The sequence below is a fragment of the Herpailurus yagouaroundi genome, unplaced genomic scaffold (genome assembly GCF_014898765.1).
Source record: "Herpailurus yagouaroundi ecotype Mexico unplaced genomic scaffold, PumYag 188, whole genome shotgun sequence".
Taxonomy (NCBI): Eukaryota; Metazoa; Chordata; class Mammalia; order Carnivora; family Felidae; genus Herpailurus; species Herpailurus yagouaroundi.
Window position 1 is genome coordinate 2,249,072 of NW_024412419.1, and position 17,311 is coordinate 2,266,382.

The 17,311-nt window shown below is 52.3% G+C and overlaps 1 protein-coding gene across 1 annotated transcript in view; it reads left to right on the plus strand.

Annotated features, from left to right (window-relative positions):
• TRAPPC12 (trafficking protein particle complex subunit 12) overlaps positions 1–17,311 on the plus strand; it is an 82,371-nt gene that overhangs the window by 15,493 nt on the left and 49,567 nt on the right. Inside the window, exons 3-5 of the mRNA XM_040495961.1 lie at positions 4,432–4,548; positions 16,446–16,559; positions 17,087–17,225. Of these exons, the coding sequence (XP_040351895.1) occupies positions 4,432–4,548; positions 16,446–16,559; positions 17,087–17,225 (370 nt within the window). The remainder of the gene's footprint in view (positions 1–4,431; positions 4,549–16,445; positions 16,560–17,086; positions 17,226–17,311) is intronic.

Here is a 17,311-nt window from a genome sequence, read left to right on the forward strand (position 1 = left end):
TCCGTGCGGAAGATCTGGAGAGGCCGGTGCAAGCCGCTCTGTGACAGTGTCAGACTGCTTTCCCTGGAAAAGCATCTCTCAAATGCCGATTTGTTTAGGGCCTCACAAGAAAAGAAAAGAGGGGTAGATTTGGTTTTGATTCTACAGCTGTGTGGAAATACAGTTCACATGCCACACGGTTCACACTTCTCATGGTTCGCTGGTTTTTAGCCTGCTGAGAGGATCATGCAGCCATCACCACCGGTGTTCGCAACGTTTGTGTCTCCCGAATAGAAGCCCAAATGCTTTCGCCCTCTCTTCCCGTCTCCCCCGCCCCAGCCCAGCTCCGGGCAAGCGCTGATCTCTGTCTCTACAGATTCTCCTGTTCTAGACGTTTCCTGCAAATGGGATCCCACGACACATGGTCCTTCCTGACTGGCTTCTTTCACTCGGATGACGTCTTCAAGAGTCGTCCGTTTTGTGGCACGGACGGGACGCCGTTCCTTTTTATCGTCGGATAGTGTTCCAGGTTATGACTGTTCACGCTTTACCTACCCATTCATCCCCTGATGAACCTTTGACTTCTTTTCACTTTTTGGCTGTTATGAGCACTGCTCCTTCTGAACACCCGAGAGCAGGTTTCTGTGTGGACCCATTTCCTTTTCTCTTGAGTGCGTACCTCGCGCCGAGGAGCGGGAGCGCTCGTCACGTGGCAGCCTGTGTTCCACTCTGTGAGAAGTGTCCAAACCGTCTTGCAGTGGCTGCACTGTTTTCCATTTCCCACCAGTTTGGGGTTTTGTTTACTTTTGTGTGTGTGATGTTGTTCGTTGGGTGGTTTTGCTTACCCCGGGAGGGAACACATACCGGAGCGGGAGGACAGAAGGCTCCAGAGCCGGTCCCCTGGAGCCATGCACAGAGCTCCGTGTGTGCTGGGTCGGGCGCAGGGGCCGCTCCCTTTCCAGCACCGCTGCCCCACGGCCATTGTGTCTTCAGGTGTCCCAGACAGGAAAGCCTGTACTCTTGAGTCGGCTGCCCTGGCTTGCATTTCGTCTTTGTCCACTAGAATCCAGGAGGGACTGCTGAACTGTCCCCTCTCTGCAGGAGGCGTGATGGCCCGCAGCCATCTGTGAGCAGAAATCAGCCGCTGCTCTGCACGACACGTACAACGGTGGGGAACAGGCATCCTCCCCGTCGCCTGCCTGAGTCCTGGCTTGTTCCCCTGCTGTCTCTTCACATTCCCTGCCCTGGCCTTGGGTGCACTAGTCCCTCACCTACAAGTTTGCCGATTTGAAGCGGCCCTGTCTCAGGTGCAGCGGCATGGCTCTGACGAAAGCCCGAAGCGGGGGAAGCTTGCACCCCTCTCTCCAGTGACCGCAGGAGGACGTGCAGTTAGGGGCCGTGGCCCCTGTGCCGTGATCCCCTCCACTTAGTGACAGCACCAGCAGGCACACCCCTGGGCTCTCGTGGGTGCGATATGTTTGTCACACAGATGCTCACGTCCCAGGAACTTCCTGTGCCAGCCGAAATGTCAACCAACAGAGTATTTCACGGGGAGAAGATTTTGCAGCGTGGTCTAGTTAACGGAGGCCATTGCAGGGATGAAGGGGTTAACATGGCCCTCCTCTGCAGCATCAGGATGCAAAGTGGCCCTTTCCTGGCTCACAGCTCCTCTGGCCCAGACAGAGTCACGTTCCTGCAAAGCTTTATGGAGCCATCTGGCTGAGCTCCTTTCATTCTGCCCTGTAATTGTCCCTCTAGACCAGTTAGCCACCTCTGTGGCTGCAGCATGGGAGGCATTCAGCCTCACTGTCTGAAGGCAGAAAACCTTAATACTGCCGCTTCTCCATCTTTGCCCCTGTGTATGCAGGAGGGGTGGCTCGGCGCCCGGGGCCACAACCAGACACGTGACCTGGAACCCCGCCAAAGCCACCCTCCCCCTTAATGGGGGAAGGGCAGCCACAGACCCCTGCACACATCGCCCGCACGGTGGTGCCTTTGAAGTGTCGCCATCTGGAACGATAATGAAAGATTACCCTTGCTGGCGCACACCGAGGGTAGGGAGACAGTAGGAAGGACCTGGGCAGTTGTAGGGTGTGCACACTGACTTCCTCTCCGTCCTCAGTCCCTGTGTGCTCTCGGTGCTCCCCTGCGCCATTAGCATCAGCTCACCGAGACGGAGAGGTTTTAGTCTTGTCCTCCTGCACACCTCCCCCAGGTCGGACGTCTCCATGGTCATTGCAGCCTTGGGAATCCTTCCCCTCCTGGCCTGGCCAAACCACTGTCTCCTCGGCCCCTCCCCCTTCCATCTTCCCTTTATGTTTTTTCCTCTCTTTTGAAAATTTATTTTTCTATCTAGGAATAACTGACACAGTGTCTTAGTTTCAAGTGTGTAACTCGAGTCACTATTTGTCCGTATCGTGAAACGATCACAGTCGGTCTGGTTTACATCCGCCACCTTCCACGGTTACGGCAGTATTTTTTTTGTGATGAGAACTTTGCAAGTACACGCCACTGTCTGGTTCCTTCCGGCTCCGCACCGTCCGTTAATCCCCGCGCCCTGGTTGTGTGGTGATGGAAAGTTTCTAGCACCTGACCACCTGTCCCATTTGGCCCGCCCCCACTCCCCACCCCTGCCTCTGGCGACCACCAGTGTGTTCTGTGTACCTAGAAGCTGCTTTGCTGCTTCGGTTTTTGTGTTTTTGTGATTCCACCTGTAAGTGATCACGATCATACAGGACTTGTCTCTCCGTCTGACTTATCTCATTTAGCATAATGCCCTCAGGGTCCATCCATGTGGAAACATGTCAAGATTTCCTTCTCCTCTCATGGCTGAGAACTGTGGCCGTGTGCAAATACACCCCCTCCTCTTTCCCTCTTCATCCGTCCATGACACATGGGTTGTTTCCACGTCTTCACTGGGGGAAATAACACCACTATGAACATGCAGGTGCAGACATCTCTTTTTTTTTTTAAGCAGGGGTGTATTTTATTTTATTTTATTTTTAGTTTTTTAATGTTTATTTATTTTTGAGACAGAGAGAGACAGAGCATGAACGGGGGAGAGACAGAGAGAGGGAGACACAGAATCTGAAACAGGCTCCAGGCTCTGAGCTGTCAGCACAGAGCCTGACTCGGGGCTTGAACTCACAGCCCAAGATATCAAGACCTAAGGCGAAGTCGGATGCTTAACCGACTGAGCCACCCAGACGCCCCTCCTTTTTTCTTTTTAAATGTTTTATTATTTTGAGAGAGAGAAAGATGGTGAGCGGGGGTGGGGCAGAGAAAGAGGGAGACAGGGAAGCCCCAACAGGCTCCCTGCCGTCAGCACAGAGCCCGACTCGGGACTTGAACTCATGGACTGCGAGATCATGACCTGAGCTGAAGCCAGACGCTTAACCGACTGAGCTACCCAGGCACCCCTTTGTTTTATTTTTTAATGTTTACTTTTGAGAGAGAGCACAAGCAGGGGAGGGGCAAAGACAGAGAGATGGGGAGAGAAAAGGAGAGGGAGAGGATCTCAAGCAGGCTCCACGCTGACAGCGCAGAGCCCAGTGCGAGGCTCAGACTCCCGAGCCCTGGGATCGTGACCTGAGCCGAGGTCGGCCGCTCAGCCGGCCCTGCACCCAGGCGCCCCACAGACATCTTCTCAAGTTGGTGTTTTTGTTTCCTTGGGACCAATGCCCGGAAGTGGAACCGCCAGGCCGTAAGGTGGCTGTATGTGTAACTTCTGGAGGAACCCCACGCTGTTCTCCATGGCGGCTGCGGAGTCCTAGGTCCCAGCAGCTGTGCGCTGGGCTTCCCTTTCCCCCACACCCTCGCCAGCCATCGGGTTCCACCTGCACCCCTCCGCCCTGTCTGTGGGGCGTCTCACTGGGGATCGGGTCGCAGAGGCCCGTGGGGCCCTTTTCTGGCAGACAGCACCCTCCTGTAAGCAGGGGGCCTGGCTGAACGGCTGCTGAAGGACCTGAGGGCGGGGGGACTCTTCTCACTTCCTCGGGCCTGGGGTGCACTTAGCCCTGGAGGGAGGGGCACCCAGGCCACGAATGATGTCTCTAGCCGGGTCCCAGAGGCCTTCCCAGAGACCCAGGCAAACTGGCACGTTGCCGAGGCCAGCCCACCTCCGCGCGGACCCGGCCCTTTGTCCCCTGTGATGTCTCTTCACCCCTCGGGAGCCCACGTGATGCCCTCCTCCTGGCGTGGTATGTCTCCCGTCGGCCTGCCACAGGGGGTGGGGATTTACCGCTTCTCCGCAAGGGCAGATCTAAAATACACATTTGATCAAAGGCTGTGATGCTTCAGCATCTGGGCAGCTGAAATGTTACTACTGTAGGCACGTTTTAACCTCCATACACCGTTGGAGAGAAGAGGAATCTCATTTAGTTATGGGTTCTGGTTAGCTGAGTTTAATTAACATTTTATTGTCTTGACATATCTTTCTTCCATTCCTTCAAGGGGGATGCAGTTAAAGACCTGATGCTTCGCTTCCTGGGTGAGAGAGCCGCGGCGAAGAGGCGGGTCTTAAATGCTGAGTCCGTGGAGCAGACTTTTGTCGGGTTGAAGCAGCTAATCGTAAGTTATGACGTGTTTGGTTTCGAAATTGTTTTTTATAAGTCCTGCCTTCCTTCCTTCCTTCGTCATATTTTCCTTAGAGTCACTTACTCCGGATGTATTACCTAGAGCCCTTGCATGGAAATAAAATTTTGTTGAATTAGATACCAGTTCTGTGCAGCCAAAAGCGTCCCACAAACATACTTTTAATTAGTTAAAAAGCTATTATTTTAGACGATCAAATTACTCGAAGCAACATATACTTTGATTAAATATGCTTCATCAGGGGCGCCTGGGTGGCGCAGTCGGTTAAGCGTCCGACTTCAGCCAGGTCACGATCTCGCGGTCCGTGAGTTCGAGCCCCGCGTCAGGCTCTGGGCTGATGGCTCAGAGCCTGGAGCCTGTTTCTGATTCTGAGTCTCCCTTTCTCTCTGCCCCTCCCCTGTTCATGCTCTGTCTCTCTCTGTCCCAAAAATAAATAAATGTTGAAAAAAAAACTTAAAAAAATAAATAAATAAATATGCTTCATCAAATATAGTAACTAGAGAGAAATAATTTTATGCTGCTTTTTTAAAACACTCCGTCGTCTCCACTTGGCTTAAAAGGTTTATTGTTGAATGGGTGGGTTCACCACAAATGCACACAGAAGTCCTTGTTCCTTAACAGGAGTGAACTCATGCAACTATCCAGGTAGAGATGTAGTCCCAGGTATTAACAGGAAAATAGTAGTAGGAAACTCTCTGAGCTGCAGGCATTTTAACATGGATGGGTAGATGCTTCTGGCGGTCTTTGAACCCCTGGGAATCGCATGCCCCCACAATTGCCTCTTTGTTGCACATCTTCTATCACGTGTACAGAAGTATGTGTCCCCTGAAAGGCAAGTAAGAATCACTTGTTTGGGTGGTCAGCAGATATTTTACATATAAAGCAATTAGAATCTAATTTCTTAGTAAGTGTAAATCAAATGCCTTATTGGGTTTCTTTTACTGATGTGATTCTGGAATTATTCCTATGCTAAGAAGCTTTGGGAAGGAAAGACGTGGAGCCACTCTGTTTTTGAAAGGGAGGGGAAACGACTTTTTAAATATCTGCACACTTTATCGTTTGTTAATGAAGTCACAGGTCTTGACAGGTGAGCATTTCCGGGGCCGAACGAAGAGGTTCTTGCATTGTTGGGTTCTTGTCTTGGCCTTGACCGGCCTGGAAGCAGCCGCTGTAAGACATCGTCATGAGCGACAGGCCGCACTAGGAGTGTCACCTGGTGTTGACCAGTTTGTGTTTTAAGTAAACGCTACTCCACATACAGGGCTTGAACTCATGACTCTGAGACCAAGAATCGCACGCTCTCCCAACAGAGCCAGCCGGGCGCCCCTGTAATGACCAGTTAGAAAAGTATACCTGGAACTGGGCACAGTCATCGTGACCAGTTTGTTCCACTGGCAATCTCGTTACCTGCTGTGATTGTTTCTGCTGTTGATAAATATGTACAGTGGGGGGCGCCTGAGTGGCCCAGTCGGTTGAGCCTCCGACTTCGGCTCAGGTCATGATCTCGCGGTCTGTGAGTTCAAGCCCCGCGTCGGGCTCTGTGCTGACAGCTCAGAGCCTGGAGCCTGCTTCGAATTCTGTGTCTCCCCCCTCTCTGCCCCTAACCCACTCGCATTCTGTCTCTGTTTCTCTCAAAAGTAAACATTAAAAAATTTTTTTCTTAAGAAATAAATAAATAAGTAGGTACAGTGGTTTGGGGTCTTTTCGTACATTGAAAATACTTAAAGCCAGGAGAGATTTTATTATAGTCCTAACAAGGAGAACTATTTAAGGTGGAAAATGTATTTATAAAAACTTATTACCAAAAAATATGTATGTATTTTTAAAAAGGGTGGGGGGGTTGCTGGGGTGGCTCAGTTGGTTGAGTGTCCGACTCTTGACTTCAGCTCAGGTCATGATCCCAGAGTTGTGGGATCGAGCCCTGCATCAGACTCCATGCTGAGTGTGGAGCCTGCTTGGGATTCTTTCTCTCCCTCTCTCTCTAAAAAAAAAAAATTTTTTAATACTTAAAAACAGTCATTACCTTGCCCTGGTATTTTAATTGTGTCCTAAAGTAATTCCTCTCATCATCAAGACTAGGAAAGAGTTTCAAGATGTATTTTCCTAAGTAACGTCCGTGCATTTTAAGACTGTAATTTACAGGGAAATGAATGTCATAGCCTGTGGAGGACATTTTAATCCCTGTAATAGTATCATATACAGAGTTAATGATTCCTTTTGAGTCATAGATGGGAAAGTTATGTACATACTGTTAGTTACTTGAGTGACTTTTATTGGACTATTTTTCTCATCTTTTAGAAGTCATCGAATTCCTGTGTTCAGTTTTTCAAAAAGAGTATATCTTATTTTCTAGCGTTAAAAAAAAAAAAAGGAACATTTATTTAAATTTAGATCTCTTTCTCATATCAAACTGACCTTGTTGTCAGAGTCCTACACATCATTTACAGTAATGATGAGATTTTTGTAAGAACTTAAAGTTTTACAGGGTATGTTTTATTTATTTTTTTTTTATTTTTTTTTTCCAACGTTTATTTATTTTTGGGACAGAGAGAGACAGAGCATGAACGGGGGAGGGGCAGAGAGAGAGGGAGACACAGAATCGGAAACAGGCTCCAGGCTCCGAGCCATCAGCCCAGAGCCCGACGCGGGGCTCGAACTCACGCGAGATCACGGGAGATCACGCGAGATCGCGACCCGGCTGAAGTCGGACGCTCAACCGACGGCGCCACCCAGGCGCCCCATGTTTTAAATTGTAGTTATAAAAACCATTTCTTCACCAAACGCTTTTGACATCTCATAATGAGAATGGAGGAGGATCTCCAGGAAGGGGACTAGAAGGAGGAAAGGAATGAGATCAAAATAGCCAGAAGCACGGTGAGAAAATACAAAATTGTAATCTCAAATCGCAGGCCACGTGTGATCCCCAGTCGTGGCTCACAGGTTGCTGAGGGGAGGTCCCGGCGTTTTGAAGCAAGGGGGCACCTGCCATTAGAACTCGGCACTGCGCTGGGTCGTCCTGGCCCGTCCTTCGAAGAACCCTCTTCTCCCCTTCCTCCAGCCCCCCCCCCCCCCCCCCCCCGGCTCAGTGGTCAGGCTGCCCAGAGCTACGCAGGATGCTGGAAGGAGGGCAGCACGGGCCAGCCCTGCTAGGTCCCCATCACCTGTAAGGCCAGTCCAGCTGAAGGCCATGCTCTCTCGAGGCTGGAAGAAATAAACCGCCCACGCGCGTGTGCACACGCCTGGTGTGCATGAACAGGGATATGTCCCCTAGGCCTTGTACTTGGAACGTGTGCAGGGACAGACGCTGGAGGAGAGTGATCCTGGAAAGGGAACACGGACCTGCCTCGGCACAGGGCGGGGCCCCAACACACACTTGTGTGGAGGGAGCCGTGTTACAGGTTGTTAGGGAAAGGCGGAGTGAGTCGGCGTTCGCACGCAATTAGTGAGGTATTCCAAAGGGAAGAATTACAAAGATCTTTATTTCTCAGCACACTCAAAAATTAATTCCAAAGAAATTAAAACAAAATTTGTTAAATTCCAGAAAATTGAGGAGACTCTTAATGATGCAGGATAGAAAAGCATTTCTTAAAACTTTTAGGGGGAAATGGATAAATTTGACTACTTTATTTTATTTTATTTTAATTTGACTACTTTAAAACCTGTGTACAACAAAAACACCATGAAGAGTATTAAAAAGTGAGTCCAAGAATGAGAGAAGATGTTTGAAATAGATATTAAGACCTTCCTCCAATGACTAAGAATTGAAAACAGCCCAGTAGAAAAATGGGCACATGATAGGAGGAGGCAGTTCGCAGAAACCAGACAGCCCATAAACTTGGAAAAGGTGCTCATCTTCATTGGGAATCACAAACGTGAGTCCAACAGGAGGGTCGTACATTTCAGCCGCATCGACACGGCAGCACCGGGCGTCCGCCAGGGTGCAGGAGGCGGCCTGTGTCCTTGCGGGCGCGAGCTGGAAGGCCCGCTTTGCAGAGCAACGTAACGGGAGCTGATCAGATCAACGCTGTGCAGCACCTCGGACCCCACATTCCCCCCTCTGATTCTGTACTTCAGAGAAACTCTTGCACCTGTGCTTAACAGGACATATTCGAGAATGTTTGTTGCTGCACTGTTTGAATTAGCCAAAACTGCTGTTGAAAACCTTACTATTGAATAAGACAAAGAAAGTTATGTTACGTAGTTAAGTGCCTTGGAACAGCTGAAGTCCACGCAGGAGAGCCACGTTCATCAGCGTGAGAAAACCCCCAGAACGGTGTGGAGCCCTGAACACAAAGTGCGAAGGCTGCCTTAACGTGCCAGCTTGGGAGACCAGCCGGCAGTCCCCGAGCCACGACATCCCTGATCCCACAGTCTGGGAGAGCCCTCCCTAAAAACCTAGTTATGTTTGGTGGCAGAATCCGAGCTGACCAGGCTCATTTGGTGCCATCCCCGGGACACTCCTCCTCGCTTGCCCTTTGCGGGGGAGGCGGCGGGAGCCGGCCAGGCGGAGGGACGGAAGGGGTCCAGGCTGGGCGGCCTCCTGTGGGCTCAGCGGTCCTGTGGGCCTGGCCCCTCCCACCCGGGCGTCCCTCTGTTGCCTGGCCCTGGGCGCGTCTCTGTCCCTTCGTGGCTGTCCTGGCCTCGCCCACACCTGTGCAGATGGCCCCTCGTCCAGCTCTCCGGGAGCCCTTGGGGACCGTCAGCAGCCTCCCGTTGCCACCAGGCTCCCAGTGGATAGGATAGTTATGGTCTTCGTTGGTCCCACTTGCTGTGAACAAAAGTATTCCTGTCTGGAAATCTTCTTGAAATATCAAATTAAATTGAAGTGTAGACAAAGAAATACTTTATATTCTCTTATCATGAAAAAGAAGTATTTGGGGAAATACAGATTGTAAACGGTAAACTTGTCTCACCACTTCTCTGTGTTCTCTCCTCGTTTGTTTCCTTTTAAGTTGTAATATGAGGAAGATCATCCTCACTGTTCTGCTTTCCCTGCTAGCATGTGTGACTCTCAAACCGGAAGATAATGCACATCTTAGTCCTGAAAGGAGCCACGCCGCGTCACCTCTGGTCCCGAATCGCGGTGACCTCGTGCAGCTGGCAAGTTCTGGGTCCAGACTGGCCCCTGCCTTTCTCCCAGGCTCCTTGTACTCAGACAGGCTGCCAAGAAGGTGGTGGGGAGGCACCCCAACCCCCCGCCCAAGCTGTTTTGTTTTTCATCGTCTTGAGGAGTTATGTCATTCTGAACCCTGGAAAATTTGCCGTCAGGTTAGTGTAAGTTCGTTTAGATGTTAGTGCACGTCATCTATAGACCGTCAGCATTCGTCAGAAAATGGCCTCGCCTAGTAATGACCCACTTAGGAGCTACGAGTGTCCTCGTACAGCTTCTGTATTCAGCCACCTGCGGGACAGTTACATTGGGAGAAACTGTAATGGGGGCATTTGTGCTTGCTATTTTCAGTTAGGAAAGGAGCCACTTTTTAAAAGATTCCCACTTAGGGGGCGCTGGGTACCTCCATCGGTAAAGCATCCAACCCTGTATTTCAGCTCAGGTCATGACTTCCGAGCCCCATGTCGGGCTCCGTGCTGTCCATGTGGAGGCTGCTCGGGATTCTCTCTCTCTCTCCTTTTGCCATGCGCTCGCTCGCTCTCAAAATAAATAAATAAGCTTTAACAGACTTCCATTTACTAAAAAATGAATCATCAAGTGAGAGGTTTTGGCTTCATTTTTAATAAATGTCATCCAGTTTGGGATATAGAAACCACATCTTAGTATGAAAAACCAGAGTAAGAGCCGAAGGCTTTTTATACAGTACATTTTATTAGCTTTAATCATTTATGGAGAGTCTGTATTCACAGAGTGCTTGCAAATAATTTTATTACACGTTTAAATGTTTCACTGGTGGTGGGTATCTGTGCATGGTGGACGTCAAATAAGATAGGCGTCTTTACTGGGCAACGCATCTTTGTTTCACAAATATGTAAATATCCAGGATCAGATCTTCTCGTTTATGTATCTTTGCACCCACACGGATTCTGTGTGTCTCTGAGGTCCATCAGTAGATCACGTGGGAGCTCATGGGGGTGGTTCAGTGTCAGGCAGCTCCTTATCTACTGTAGTGAAATCCCTTTTTTCCCCCGGGAAAATACCTCTTTCCTCATGCGTTAACTGCCATACTTCGTAACTTATACCTCCATACTTGATTTTTTTTTTCAGTATGATTTCAACACGCATTGATTTTGTTCCTGCATAAAGCACAGTTCTAGGTAATGGATGGGGTGAGCATGTCCCCGGTGTGTGGGACACAGGGAGAGGTGTGCCATTTCTAGACGGCCACAACATAACGGCCTCATCCACGAGTGCGATGGCCCGCTGTGTGTGCGGCCTGTCCTTTTTTTCATTCACAAACCTCTGTTCCCTCTTTTTACAAACAGCATGTCCTTTTTTTTTTTTTAATACTTATTTTTGAGAGAGAGAGCACAAGGGGGGAGGGGCAGAGAGAGAGGGAGACAAAGAATCCCAAGCAGGCTCCAGGCTCCGAGCTGTCAGCACAGAGCCCGACACGGAGCTCGAACCCACAAACTGTACCTGAGCCGAGGTCGGCCGCTTCACCGACTGAGCCCCCCAGGGGCCCCCAAACAGCGTGTTCTTAATTCTGAAAAAGTGAGAAGTAAAACCATGGTCAGTTAACATTTTCGTATCTGACTGTGTGTATGTCTACAGTAAGTCTGTGTGGGGAATGTGAATACATATGTAGGTATATATATATGCTATACAAAACTTCATGTTCTACTTTTTTATACTTTAGTATCTTTTTATTAATATTTCTTAAACATTGTCCAATATTGAAGGGTCTTTACAAATATTTTCTAACTGCATCATCTGACGCTATTATAAATAATCCTGGGATGGACCATCTTGTACAGAAATCTTCTCTACATATATGATTACTTCCTTAAGATAAATGCTGGGAGGAGAATGAGGTCAGAGTATGGGCAGTTTGTTTTTTTAATGTTCATTTTGAGAGAAAGAGAGTGTGAGCAGGGAGGGGCAGAGCGAGAGAAAGAGAGAGAGAGAGAGAGAGAGAGAGAATCCCAAGCAGGCTCCATGCTGTCAGCACAGAGCCCAGTGTAGGGCTTAAACTCACCAACCATGAGATCGTGACCAGGGCTGAAATTATGAGTCAGACGCTCAACTGACTGAGCCCCCCAGGCGTCCCAGAGAATGGGCAGTTTGGGGGCTCTTGATACATTGTTTTTCAGGAAGATGATACCGTGTGTACATTTGCCAGCAATATGCACACGCCTCTGCCATAGTGTCTCCTTGTCTGTCCTGACTTGTATCTTCTTCAGAAATCATTTTTTCTCATTTCTTAGGCTAACAATGGCATTTGCTGCTGCTTTGTTTTTTGGCTAATGAAAATCAATCACTAATAAGTTATAATTTATGTGTCTCTCATTATTAGTGTGGCTTTTTTTACTGCCTTTTTGTAGTTGCGTGAATTTACTATTTCATAATTTCTTGTAACAAACGCACATGATAGGTACGATACCGTAGGAATACTTTTAAAAGTTAAAAAGCGTCCTCTAGACAAGGCCTTTGTCCCAAGAGCTTACCTAGAGGGAAGTGGGACACAGTCACTATTAAAGTGACCTTGGACACTGGGCTGTGTTTAATGTGCACGCAGAGTGGATGAGACAGACTGTATCCCACAGCAGGTGTTTCTTAGCCCTCTTTTCATTGTTGCCCCTGAGGAGCATTTTGCAACATATTCTCCTAATTGCTCACCTCCACCCTCAACCCCACATGAAATAAAATACTGAGGAGGAAGATTCTGTCGGGTGGGGTTAATGTTTGGAGGTCCATTAATCGCTGTCACCCAAGAACGGGATTCCGTCCCCCTGGGGGGGCCGTCTCCCCCCAGGCACGTGCGTGCCGGCGAATCAGGAATGGGCGGGAGGGGCGTCGCGAAGCTGGAGTCTGAGTCGGGGATGGGGTGGTGGTCTCGGCAGCCCCTCCTCGCTAGAAGCCGGGGTGACAGCTGTGACGCATGAGAGCACAGACAGCTCCCTGGCAGGGACGGCAGTCCCAGCCGCATCACAGACCGTGCCCTCGTTTCCGCCCGCAGGGCGGCCGGCTGCGGTGACAAGCGGGTGACGGGGCGCGCGTCCCCCGCCGGCCGGAGGTCGCACAGGTGGCAGTGGGAGCTAACGGGTGTCTGCCTGCTTCTCCTCCCTGCCACCCTTCCCCTCACCTGTTGACGTGGGGCCGCCAGGTCTCCGTGGGCCCACGGCACCCGGGGACAAGTGCCACGCCCCAGCCGGGTGCGCGTACTGGCGGGAAGGTGATGGCCCGCCTGCCGGGACCTTCAGCACCGCAGTCCATCCAGCCTGCTCGGCTTCTCTGGTGGCTCCCCGGGCCTTTCTGAACGGGCCCTGCCTCTTGCAAACCTCCAGCCCTCCCTGGCTCCTGGCTGGAGCAGACAAGTGACCCCCCCGCCCCAGCTCAGAGCAGAACGGGAGGCCGTGGGACAGAAGCCTTGCTCCCGGCGCAGACGTGCACCTCGTGCGCCTGCTGAGACGTGCGTCCAGAGTCCTTCCCTCTCGACTCGCGGGACCTCGCGCTGTGGATCGTCCTTCCCAGTACGTGGCCAGCCTCCCTGCAGCCAGACCCTTCTCGTCGCCACTCAGTTGCAAACAGGCACAGATCAGGCAGCACCGCCTCGCCTCCTCCCTCACCTTCACGGGGTCCCCCGTCTCCGCGGTCCACCCATGTCTCTCGGTCCGACTTCCTGCCCCATCTGCCCGTCGCACCAGCGCTCAGCGAGGCCACCGGTGATTCTGCTGCCGCCGTGCCCGCCACCTCCGGAGCCCTGAGGACTGTCCCCTCCCTGCACCCCAGACCCCCATCCTCCCCCCACCCCCGGCCACCCCCTGCACGTGCAGACCCCGCACTGCCCTGGGGCAGTGCCCTCCTCTCTTCCTAACCTCAGACCCGCACGGAAGCGGCTGGTTTTCCTCTTCCTCGTGAATGTCTCAAAGGCCCTCAGATTCAGCGTTGTCGGAACCGAATTCCGGATTCTGAGCTCTAACCTTTGCCAGCCTTCCCCATCTCCACGACTGCTTCACCGCCCTCGGGCGGCACGTCAGCTCTCAGACCCACCCTACAGCCCCGCTCCCCGCGTCAGGTCGCCACTCGGCTGTGTCCCTTGGCCTTGTCCACACCCCCACGCCAGTACAAGCCATCCGCAACCGTGCTTTTCAGGCTTGGAAGGACAGGCATTTTCTTGGGACTTTTCAATCTTCAGCAGACTGAAACTTACCCTTTTTTTTCTTTAATTGTAGAGAGGGTGTGAGCAGGGGAGAGGAGGAGAGGGGCCACGGGAGGGAGGGAGAGGTAGGGAGAATCCCAAGCAGACTCCACGCTCGGCACAGAGCCCCACGCCGGGCTGCATCCCGTGACCCCGAGATCATCACCTGAGCCAAAATCAGGAGTCAGATGCTCAACCCACTAAACCACCTAAGTGCCCCCCAGACCGAAGCTTCTGTAAAATCCCGTCTACATTAACAATATGAAAAACACGTACCGGGTACAAGCCCCCTTTTGTCACTGTGCGTGACAAGAAGTAAGTACTCTGTCGAGTGGCTCTAGAAGTTTCTGTTCCTCCGCCTTGCTCACTCGGGACCAGTCATAAGGGGGACGTGGTCCACGGTCTCCCTGGAAGTGGCAGTGGCCAGGCCTGGGTGGCACCTGGGAGTATCTTAGGCTCGGGGGGCCCCTCAGTCTCTGGGGCAGCCACTCAGCTCGGCTGTGACCGCACCTCCATCGTGGGAGCCCAGAACCGGCCTTAGACAACATGGACCACGTGCAGGAGGCTGGGTCCCAGAACTGTGTCCAGACCATGCACCGCGTGGATAGGGCCTGTGGACCATACACAGGTCGCCAGCATCAGGCCTGGACACCGGCTTCACCGACACCTGCTTCGCCCCTCAGGTTCATGCGTCATCCTCACAGGGGCTGATGTTTCTGGAACGTGAGCCTGACGTGTTGCCGGTGCCCTTGGAAGCCTCCAGAGGCTGGCCTGGCCTTACCTGCCCCTTGACCACACCTGCCCTGCCCGCCCCTGCCTGCCCCTCATCCTCCCCTGCCAGGCCCCCTCTTACCTACCGCACCGGCCTCCTCCCTGCCGTCGCTCGTATCCCCACAGCCCCCACTCACACCAGGCCTTTGCCCACTGGAGCTCCCCTCCTGCCCTCCTCACTGGGGTCATTTTCCGGGAGGACTGCCCTGAGCACTCAGTTCAGATCTGACGCCACCAGCAGGAGAGGCCAGCCTGCGTGATAGAGGCAGTTGGGAAGAGAGCAATAATTAATTGCCCCTGCATACAGGATCTGCTTAGAATGCACACAGAACTGATTTGGACTTGGCCGAATAGCTTTCCCATTTGCAAGTCCAGAATATACAGCCGCACTTGTGATTCTCCCCCAGCAGTCGGAGCACCCCCGTCGGCCCAGACTTCCACCTGAGGGGCCCTCAGGGCTGCTATCAGGAGAGTCCGGAATCAGCAGCCGGGCCCGTGCTTTCTGGGTCCTCACCCCCACTTGGGGTTCCACCTGGGAGGGGTGGGGTGCCCACAGAGGCAGTGCGTGCCTCAGTACCTGGAGAGGTGGGGGACTGCTCCGGTATCTGTGCGTTAAACAGCATCGTGCCATTCCCTTGCTCGGAGCCCTTCCGAGGCTCCCCAGCCCTTCAGGATGCATCTGGATCTCTCGTGGCCTGAGGCCTTCCTTGCTGACATCCCATTCTTGCCCACACCTGCACTCTCACTGCCTGTGTGCCTGCCGTTGGGATCCCGGGATCGACCGGGGTCCCTCACGCACACTGTCTCCCCCTCGCCTGGAGGGTCCTACCCCTGCCAGACCCCACTGTTCCTCCTTCACATCTGGCTCCAGCAGCTTTCCGTTCCCTGACATTAAGTCCGGCCACCTGGTGACGTGCACCGTGGCACCTGCTTCAGAGAGCACTTGGGGTACGTGCAGAATCACTTGAGTGATCATCGGAAAAACACTTTGTTTCGTATCCGCCTTCCTCGCTGGATCCTGAGGTGAACGCACGGAAGGCTGTGCACTCAGCCAGCTCTTTGCCCACAGGGCCTGACCTGGTCTGTACATCTGTCGGCCACACACGTGACCGGGTGCGTCTGCTGTGTCCGAAGCTGGTTGGCGCCTGTTGCGCTGAGGAGATACGTAGATAGGAGTGAGCGTCCGCTTTTTGCTTCTTAAAACGCCGGAACATTCTCTCTGATAACATGTTCCCCTGCATTTGCCTGCTGGCCCTCCTGTCTTCATTGCCTCGGGGTCAAAAGACAAACACAGTAAGTCCAGGTTGATCGGCTGGCACGTCCCTATCAGCCATCTTTTTCCGTCTTGGTAAAATAGAATTAAACATTTAGCATATGAAGCCACTCGTTTTGTAGACACACGCAGATCTTCCCGATACAGATAAATGTATCCGGCACATAGCATAAAATTAAGTTACTAACTTTAAATTTGTGGAAGTTACAAAATGAAGTTATCTGGATGAAAATGGAAAGCAGTGTTCTAGATTTGGGGGGGTTGCTTTCCAACAAGAGTTCTCCTCCCCGTGTTCTGCCGGTTGTTCAGTGTTAACATTTGTAGGGTTTGCTCATCTCTTGCTTGGTGTCCTTCTTGCCTAATTACACACGCAGCGGTGACAAGTGGCGTTGCGCTCAGTCCCTGCCGCCGTCCGGCCTCACTGTCCTCGCCCGCGGTGGCGGGAGCCGCCCCGAGCCCAGCAGGTGCCGTGTGTCCGAGTGGCTGCGATTTGGTCACGTATCCCCTGTGTCTTCCAGAGCTGCAGGAACTGGAGGGCGGCGGTCGACCTGTGCGGGCGCCTTCTCACCGCCCACGGCCAAGGCTACGGCAAGAGCGGGCTGCCCACCAGCCACACAGCAGACTCGCTGCAGGTACGGCCCCTTTGGGTGGTCGAAACGTGGGGACACAGAAGGCGCCCGACCTTTCGTGCCACTGAGAAAACCCTGAGACGAAGATGGGCTTTCGTAGCCCAGACTGCACGTCAGTACGGCCGACTCTGGCCTTCCTGGCCCGATGGCACGGACGCGAGCTGATTTCCCTCCGGCCCCTCGGAGCTGACCGCTCACCCTCATCACACGGCCCTCTCTGACACGCGCCCCTCCTGACTCCTTGCCCTTCAGTGCCCTCCCCAGACAGGGCTCTGTCCACAGCTGCCCTCCCTTCACGCCCGCGCCCACTGGACTCCTTCTCCTGCCCGACAGGATTGTCTGACTGAGACGATTAGACGAAATCACTCATGTTGTTCTTACCGGTTAGGCAAATGTGCAAAAAAACAAAGTTTGGCCTTTGTTCGGATACACTGGAAATCAAGCTCTGCTGCCAAATTCGTAGTAAACAGGGATTTCTGAACTTGACCCACGTAGGCAACCTGTCGTTTCCCTTGTGTTTTGTGTTTCAGCTTTGGTTTGTGAGGCTGGCGCTACTGGTGAAGCTGGGCCTCTTCCAGAACGCCGAAATGGAGTTCGAGCCCTTTGGAAACCTGGATCAGCCAGATCTCTATTATGAGTACTACCCTCAAGTGTACCCGGGCCGGAGGGGTAAGGCACTGGTGCTCCCCGTCCGTGCCTTTGCGTGCGTTTGCTTTGCTTTGCTTTGCTTTGCTTTGCTTTGCTTTGCTTTGCTT